The sequence below is a fragment of the Stylophora pistillata genome, chromosome 5 (genome assembly GCF_964205215.1).
Source record: "Stylophora pistillata chromosome 5, jaStyPist1.2, whole genome shotgun sequence".
NCBI lineage: Eukaryota > Metazoa > Cnidaria > Anthozoa > Scleractinia > Pocilloporidae > Stylophora > Stylophora pistillata.
The window spans coordinates 6,889,707-6,898,676 of NC_142523.1; the positions used below are offsets into that span (position 1 = coordinate 6,889,707).

The window sequence follows — 8,970 nt, forward strand, 5'->3', positions numbered from 1 at the left end:
CGATGAACAGCAATTAACAAATGGTAAACACCACAGCGTACACTATTGAGTTATGGATGCACGCGGGAGGTTACTAAGCACGAAAGTAGCGTAAGAGTCGCTCGAGGCGATAGCCGAGAGCGACTCTAGCTTCTTGAGTGCTTAGCAAACCTCCCAAATGCATCCATAACTCAATAGTTTACGCTGTGGTGTTTACCATTTGTTTTCTAACATAACATTGATACATTGTAGCTAACGAGTTCCCTTTTATTTAACAAATCATACGTGACCAGAAAAAACAAGCGCGCGCGGAAAAATAGTCTTTGCATTTACTCACATCAGCAGCGTACACCCATGGGCAAATGGGGGACGCTAAATTTACCAATCAGAGCGCGTGCTTTACTTTGGTTATGTTATAATTTAAAATGTGATTCTAACGCCTCTGCTAGTGTATGTTATCATCATTTCTCTGTTTAACAACCTTTTAACACAAATTTTCCTTGTTACCCTAGTGCAAAAAGCTATGATAGTAGGTAGGCTAGGTAAGAGGTCCTCGCTTGAAATGTCAGAGGGGCGACAAAACGGCGATTCCATGACGGAAATAAGAGACATGTAAATTAGTAGCCTTGTATCTGCCATTGCGAACAACATTGTTAGCCTCGACTGGTCAGTAATTTTTCAATGAGACCATCATGCTTTCTTAGCAACCGGGCTGTCGGATATACTTTGTAAAATGAAAGATACGTTGTTGATTCCTGTCTACAGCCAGATTTAAAACAAAACTTTGGAATTGAGAGCCACTCGTTGGTCTATTTTTTTTTATTCTCGTTGTTCATCAGCCAGATGCCAGTCTTTCACGATAAATCTATTTTTCTCACTTCATATTTATATGTAAAAATGACGTTCTAACTTCTTAAAAAAAAGGTTTACTTCTGAATACGTATGTAGAAGTATCCATCCGAAGTAAGTATTCCTCAGCATGGCCTCGTATACGTCACACGGTGTGTCCCAAACTCACTTCAACTGATGAGTTTTATTTTAGTGATTTTTTTAATCATACATTTTTGTCCTTGAGCAAAGAGCTCGAGAAAAGCTGCCCTTTTCCAGCTTTTCATTTGATCGTTATTTCAATTATTACCATAATTTTAATGATTACCAACATTATTGAAGAATAGTTGAGACGCCCGTCAAGAGGGAGCAAGAGTCACGCAGTCACGCATAACGGTGCCATTTGAGCCGGCTACCTAGGGCACCGGTCTCTAAATTTTCGTTTTTAATTATTGATCACATTCATCGGGATCTTGTAGAATCACGAAAGTGTCGGCTGAAGACTTCGACTGAGGTGAGTTGTTAAACACAAATGTAAAAATAAAAAATGAAGTTTAACATTTGTTACTCTCGTTTGAGTTCCACACGAGGATAAATTTCAAAGTACAAAGCTTCCGATTTTCTCGTTCGGATACTCTATTTTTTATATATACACACGTCTTTGGTATGCGATAAGTGTCCTGCATACGACTAGGCAAGGATCGGAGTTGTCGAAAGCGTGATTCTCGATGAAAAAGATGTAAAAAATAATTTGTCTTCTTCACCGTCACTGTGGTGTAATTGGCCGAACGAAAATAACATGAACCGTGTAGCTTTAATTTAGCCTTCAGTTCAAATCTGTAATCTCTTTCAAGCGAATTTTTCTTATAAAATTGCAGGAAATACACAACTAAAAAAGGAGAGATTTCCGTGTAATCCTTTAACTATTCTAAAACAGAGCCGCGTGGTCTCTGAAGTCGTCATCGTTTTCTTTATCAAAGAATTATATCCATAGTAAATTATTAATGGCTCCCGAGAAACTTCCGACTAGTCGTCAAAATCTTAGAAAAGTGATTCTAAAGTGGACGCTCTTGGAGTTAGAATAGAATAGAATCTTTATTTAAACACGATAAGAATAGTCCATTTTACAGTTGTGTGCTTGGTTGCCAAGCCTTTGAATGGGAGTGAGGCTAGGGTTAACCTTGTTATGATACAAACCTTGCTGCCTTTCAAATGTAAATCACTTTGTTATCATGCTGAGTAGATACAGGTCTCTATCACAACAAGGTCACCTTCAGCCTCACTCTGAATCAAAGGCTTGGCAATTAAGTACACAACTGTAAAATGGCCTATTAAAGCTAAAAACTTGTGGGGTCATGTACTTAACAAAATAATATCCAAAATTGAGCAGCCTGACTTCTAACAGGCTCACGTAAACACGAGTACACTACACGTGCTAAGAGATCTGCATTGGTTACCCATTCATGAGCATATTCGTTTAAAAATTTTACTAATGACTTATAAATATCTTAATCAACTAGCGCCATCCTAAGTGACCTCTTAATTCACTATAGACCATCAAGGACATTACATTCATCTGATAAAGAACCACTGGTAGCAAGCTTTTTCCTTCATTGCCCTAAAACTGTGGAATACCCTCGCATTAAGTATAAAACGTTGCAAGTCAACAGAATATTTTAAATCTACTCTTAAGATGAAGCTTTTTAGAAATTAGTTTGAATTGTCAGAATCATTAACTTTTTTTTAGGCCTTTTTCTTAATGTTACATCATTTACTGTTGTAAAGTGCTGTTGGTTCAGTAGAGAAACAATTCTATACAAGAAGATTATTATTATTACTATTATACATTGTAGTCACCATCTGTCTTCTCATTGGCTAAACGCCTACAGTTAATTCTGGGAAACAGCGCAACCTACAGATTATTCACCAATCTGTACTTACAGATTAGTGAATAATCTGTAGGTTGCGTGCGCAATGCATGATTTCCGGTGGAGCAATGTCAAGTTCATGGACAGTGAAGCAAGAATGGCTTCTTGCTTTGCTTCATTGACCCAGCGAGAAATTGAGAAATTACTTGAAGATAAAGATACGGAAAATACTAAAAGAATGTATAATAAAACAATTATCGGTTAGCGTTACCAGCCTCAGCCTTCGGCTTCGGTTGATAACACTTACCTCGACCTTGATTATTCTGGACGTCACAAAAACCTCATCCAATAATTGTTTATAATTACTCGTCCAATTAAAACTATTAATTATAAAACACATTTCTAAAGAACAATTAATCTAATAGATTACAATTCCTAAAATGTAAGCTAAGTAAGAAACTAATACAATCAAACATAAATTTTTTAAAACTTTCACTTCTCTACTAATTCAAACTGACTAAAATGAAACACACACGATTCCCTGCAACTCTTGCAGGGAATCGTGTGTTTCATTTTAGTCAGTTTGAATTGTATTTCGCTCAACACTCATGTGTATTGAGCACTTTCTAGCAGCATTTACGACAATTTCCCACAGTTACTTCTCTACATAAAAATATGTGTAATCAGTTAATCTTTTCCTAACCATTGAACCTCCTAAAGTTCTTGAAGTGATCATTTCTCCTGAGTAGTCTATGAAGTTTCATGAGGTCAATATTACCTACATTCTTGATATGATGGTCAACAAAGTCCCACATCCCTGAACCTTGATATAGTTTTTAATGAACCCAGTCAAACATTGCTCATGCAAATATATATTATTATTAAAAACTGGATCATTGGATAATGCAATTCAAGACTCTTTATTGGCTTAACCATTATGGTGTATGAGCCAATATACCATAATCTAATATCTGTGCATTATAACATCCGGTTTCTTGTTACAAAATAAAGTTGAGAAGATTTGTCTCATATCTAGGGGGCGTTTTTTTTTATAAAACAATTATTCCACTCGCGCTTGTTGGATACGAGATGATTATAGCCAACTCGGCGCTACATGCCTTGTTGGCTATTTATCATCGCACTCGTGGAATAATTGTTAAATATACAGAGAAGCCACCTGTGGAGATCTAAAATCTGGATATTTTTCCATTATACAACCACAGCATCTGGTCTTCTCTTGTCAGGTGCATGAGACACTGTCCACCTAAGGAAATCTTTATAGGCTGATGGTTCAAGCATGCTCAAGATTACCTTAGTTGGTTGGTCTTTCATGCACCTGAAGAGAAAGCCCCAGCAGGCCCTTTTGAAACAGTTCTGTAGTGCAATGTTGTAATTCTCCTTTATCATTAAATGTATACATACATACAGGTTTAAAATGACTATATGTGAAAAACCTTGCTTAGACTTTAACTCAGAGACTATTGGACAATTTTTCCAGTTCTTTAGGCAAACAACTTCTGATATCTATATATAGGTCCAACAGGTGCAAAACTTAAATGTTACATTTATTTTGGCACCAGAGAGATAGACAACTAATGGTCAGCCAATCACGTAACTGATACATCAGCAGAGCCTTATTCAAAGGTTACATTACTTTTTCTATTTCACAATACTCTAGGATAAATATTATGAATCAGCAAAAAGAAGCACCTTTTACCAGAAGAGCTCTGCAGAGAGTCAGTGAAGCTAACTCAGAGGAATATGAATTTTCCATTGTCACCTACAACATCCTTGCTGACTACTGGATACTGCAGAATTCATGGAAAGAAGACTCTTACAGCTATTGCCCAAAGGAATACATGATCAGAACAAAGGGAAGAGCCTCACACCGTCATATACTGCTTATGGCTGAGGTACAAAAAGCAGCATCAAATTTTAATATTTATTGACTCACAGAAAGCTTGTTATCTTGAGCAGACTAATATTAATTCCTTGCCAAATAAATAAATAAACAAGAAATAAACTTCACAGAATACCAATGACAGAATTCTACAAATGCTGAATGTAACTTTTATCTTGTATAGTATAAAGTTATGCATGTTAGTTCATGATTTTGAGTGTGAAAAATTATGAGCACTTAATTTATAATTTTTAATGTCTTCCAAAGGTGTGTGCACAGAATGCATCTACATGTATTTCAAAGTTTGTGATTGCAGGGTGAAATGGGTTACTGCTCTTAATTACAGAGTAAGGGAAAGGAACTGATGTGGGTTCTTGTTCTTCAATGTTGGAGGGTTTTCTGTGGAAACCCACCAACAATCTCCCTGGTAACCTACAAACCCCATATACACAACTACTTTAAATTTATGTGCAGTTATCTTAAAACTTAACCATGGAATCTAACATCCCATCTTTGGTACCATTTTCCCATGGTGTAAAAGTACAATAAAAGCCTGCATGTAAGAATTGGGGTATTTACTGACAACTTCGGCAAAACAGGGTCTTAATAGGTTCTTAAAATATCTTTAATGAAAATGCTATTAAATAATTATTAAAGTCCTACTGCGACCAATAATGCACCTTTTCTTTTCTCCTCAGAGGTTGAAAGTACTTACCCTAAGTAACAAATTTGCCAAATCTTATGGCAAAACTCCACCAAGAAGTAATATTATTTTCCCTGTAGATTCGTGATCTAAACGGCCGCCATTCATCGAACTACAGAACTCCACACGAAGAAGAAACTAGGTTGAGAACGGAAGTGATGTCAACGACTCAACAAGTGTGGCTAATTTGGTATGCTGAGAGAGAGTTGTTTTTCTGGTTCCACAGGAAAGAAGGAATAAAATTCGAAAGAATTGTTCCCCAGCTTTCTTTTGCGTATTTCTTGTAAAGGCATGCCTTCGCGATGTTGTCGAAGTGAGTCGATGATGTCACAACTAAAACCGCTGTAGTTATTTTTGCGGGCTCTCCAGTGTGTTATTTGAGCAATGGCGGAAGAATTTTTAATGTCTTCATGGCGCTGTTTTTAAGGAATAACGTTGTCAAATTTGAGAAACTTATGCTTATTCTTATAGTTTAGGGTCTAAATGTGAAGTTAACACCAGAAAATTGGGAAAAAAAAATGCAAAAATCTCATCGCAGTAGCACTTTAAATTAAATAATTATAAAATAATAAATAAATAAACTAAATAAATTAATTAAATTATTAACATGTTTTATGGAAGTATCAGATGTCTAGAAAACATTTATTTTATAGTTACAGACATATTTTGCTACAACATTGTTTCATTATCCAGAATGACTCTTCATATAAGAACCATGCAGGTTTTGCTGGGTAAACAGTTTCTTATATTTTTGGGTATTAAAATCCAAAATTTCTGCCAAAAGGTTCTTAATTACCAGGTTCTTACATGCAGGTTTTCACTGTACTTAGTAGTTTGACTTTATTTACAAATTTTGAGTATTTTTACTTATTGTGGTACTTGTGGATATTTGTTTTGTGAGTGTTTTATTTGCTGCTCCCGTAATGCATGCATCAAATGCTTTTCATATTTCATACTTACTTGTTAGATAATGTCTGTTTTGCAAAACAAATTCTTTTCTTTTCAAAAGCCATTTATGTACTTGTGTGTCAAAATTTTCACCAGTCCCACCAAAAACAATTTTTTTCTTTATCATTTAGCTGAGATGGCTTGACAGTGATATCATCTGTTTGCAAGAGGTTGATACAACCTACTTCAGAGAGATTCTGAAGGGGGATTTATCTGAGCTTGGCTATGAAGGTCTTTTTGCAGAAAAGTGTATGGGAATCCCAGAAGGGGAGGCGTTGTTTTTCAAGAAAAACAAGTTTCACCTCCAAGAAACAAAGACAGTTCATTTGAATGACATGGCAGAGTGCACCTTTAAGCAAGCTGAAATACCTCAATTTTGGGAGGTTGTTTTACTTGCCACATTGAGGCATAAACTTAGCAATTCTCTCCTAGTGTTGTGTGAGTTTCTTCTTTGAATTCATGAAAATATGATATCAGCATAACTGATATGAAAATAGTTACATCTAAATTTATGATAATAACATTAGTAGCGATGACTGATATTAAACTGATAGGAATTGTTATGAGTTTCTTTTTATAATTCCATTCAATATTTAGTCCTTATTAACCGAGCGGGAGGTCTGTGTAGGAAAATCTTGACCGAGGTCGCCAGTAGAGACTGAACGCAGTGAGGTCTGTACCAGCGACCGAGGTCAAGATTTAGTTCTTATTAACCGAGTGGGAGGTCTGTATGGGAGAATCTTGACCGAGGTTGCCAGTACAGACTGAATGTCATGAACACAGCTACTGGTACATGTAATACACAGGCTGTACTAAGTAATGACAACATTTCCTCCTTTTGCCTTCCTTAATGATACCACTAGCCTAATTAATCCCCTCTTTTGCCTTAATCTTGAAGGTGTAACACATATACGATGGGGAAATTTGCAAGAAACTGTTTCTCAAGCATGTCAAATAACAATGGTCACCAAAGCCCTCTATGACATGGTTTCAACACTGCAGGAATCTCAAGGTAATAGAGTGGCTTACATTCTTTGTGGAGACTTCAATATTGAGCCTCAATTTCCTGCCTATAAGCTTCTGGCCGAGGGAAAACTGACGGACAAAGAGATTAATACTCTGAAAGGCTGTGATTACATAAGATGGGGTAGTGACACATACATGGAGAAGGCATTGCAGGTATGCAGCTGTATATCAATCGAGATTGGACAAACCAGGGAATTGTCACACTGAATTGATTAATTACTGCATAAAGTACAAAAATAGCAAATTCAGATGCTAGATATCAAAATTTCAATCAAAAGAAACTCTGACGTTGGCACCAAACCAAACAAGCAGAAAACATGAGCAGCCACACTAGTTAACTATTGTAATTTTGGGCATAAGGTGACCTCCCTAAAATTCCTTCTCATTAGCAGCCTTAAAAAGTTAAAAGGTATAAAGGTGATTTCAAAACGGATATACGAACCACATAATTCATTCGTAACTAGTGGTTTCTGAGACAGAACTTTGTTAAATTACGCTAAAGGTAACTACCGACGATAAAATGACACCAAAATGAAATAAAACCAGCGAATAGTCCGTTTTACAGTTGTGTGCTTGGTTGCCAAGCCTTTGAATGGGAGTGAGGCTAGGGATGACCTTGTTATGATACAAACCTTGCTGCCTTTCAAATGTAAATCACTTTGTTATCATGCTAACTAGATACAGGTCTCTATCACAACAAGGTCATCTTTAGCCTCACTCTGAATCAAAGGCTTGGCAACTAAGTACACAACTGTAAAATGGCCAACGTAAAACATACCTAACGGTTTGGATATCTAAATGGACTCGAGAAAGCTAAATACCAACGCGAGGGGACTGAAGCCTAGTATGCAGTTGGACCGCTGGTCCTTTGTTGTAACAGACATTCTTAATATAATGACTTTCTCCCATGTGTCATACCATACAGCTGTCACCAGATCAAGTGGCCCTTTTACACAGGACTGAAGCACAAATCAACAATCCACTTGTTGACTTACAAAGTGCCTACAAGAACATAATGGTAAGTAATAGTTGTAAAATGATTGTTAACAATTTCACAACTAAATTGATTGTTGTTTCTGAAATTACCCTGAAGAAAGTAATGCATAGTTGTGAAATACCCTGCCACCTAATGCAGAGGACCATCTTGTACATGTGGTTTCAAGTTAGCATGCAAACATTCAATCATTATGCAAACCATCAATTTCTTTATTAGGACATACATTTACTGTATCTCAAAACATAATCATACTTAAATGAATGGCGTAAACTCTAGGGTGCAGAACCTCGGTGTACTAACCATGAAGGACCTGAATGTCTCTGGACTCTGGACTATATCTGGTTTGACTCAAGGTCCCTAGAGGTCACTGCAGCTTTAGAGACAGTTTCACCTTCTGCTATTGAGCCATACACTGGCCTGCCCAATGAGTATTTTCCATCAGATCATTTGTCACTTAAAGCATACTTCAAGTTTGCCTCTAGTCGTGAAAAACAAGAATGAGTTTCAACAGAGATCTTGCAGGGAGTAGACGATTGGCTCAAAATATATTTGACTTATCTCATATTTTCAGATGAAGAGGCAGGTATCTTTGAGATTTGAACAGGATTAGGCTAATTTTTTTTTTAACTTTGGTTTTCCTTTATATACAAATCAGTTTGTTTCTTGCAAGATTATTTTAAAGTGAGAAAATCTTAAGTGCAGTTTAATTTGGTCTTACGGA

The 8,970-nt window shown here is 36.4% G+C and overlaps 1 protein-coding gene across 1 annotated transcript; it reads left to right on the plus strand.

Moving 5' to 3' along the window:
* The first annotated feature begins 49 nt into the window (after positions 1-49).
* Positions 50-8,970, plus strand: LOC111325041 (uncharacterized). Its single transcript, XM_022928744.2, has 6 exons — positions 50-1,321; positions 4,354-4,588; positions 6,358-6,664; positions 7,125-7,405; positions 8,178-8,270; positions 8,526-8,970. Exons 2-6 carry the CDS (start codon positions 4,364-4,366, stop codon positions 8,748-8,750), a joined length of 1,131 nt encoding a protein of 376 aa, XP_022784479.2. The 5' UTR covers positions 50-1,321; positions 4,354-4,363; the 3' UTR covers positions 8,751-8,970.

What these genes read in the sequence shown, in the direction of transcription:
- LOC111325041 (XM_022928744.2), top strand. Translation starts at nt 4,364, where the DNA reads ATGAATCAGCAAAAAGAAGCACCTTTTACCAGAAGAGCTCTGCAGAGA. An exon ending in ATATACTGCTTATGGCTGAG is followed by an intron (nt 4,589 to 6,357) that starts GTACAAAAAGCA and finishes TTTATCATTTAG; the next exon opens with CTGAGATGGCTTGACAGTGA. An exon ending in CAATTCTCTCCTAGTGTTGT is followed by an intron (nt 6,665 to 7,124) that starts GTGAGTTTCTTC and finishes TTAATCTTGAAG; the next exon opens with GTGTAACACATATACGATGG.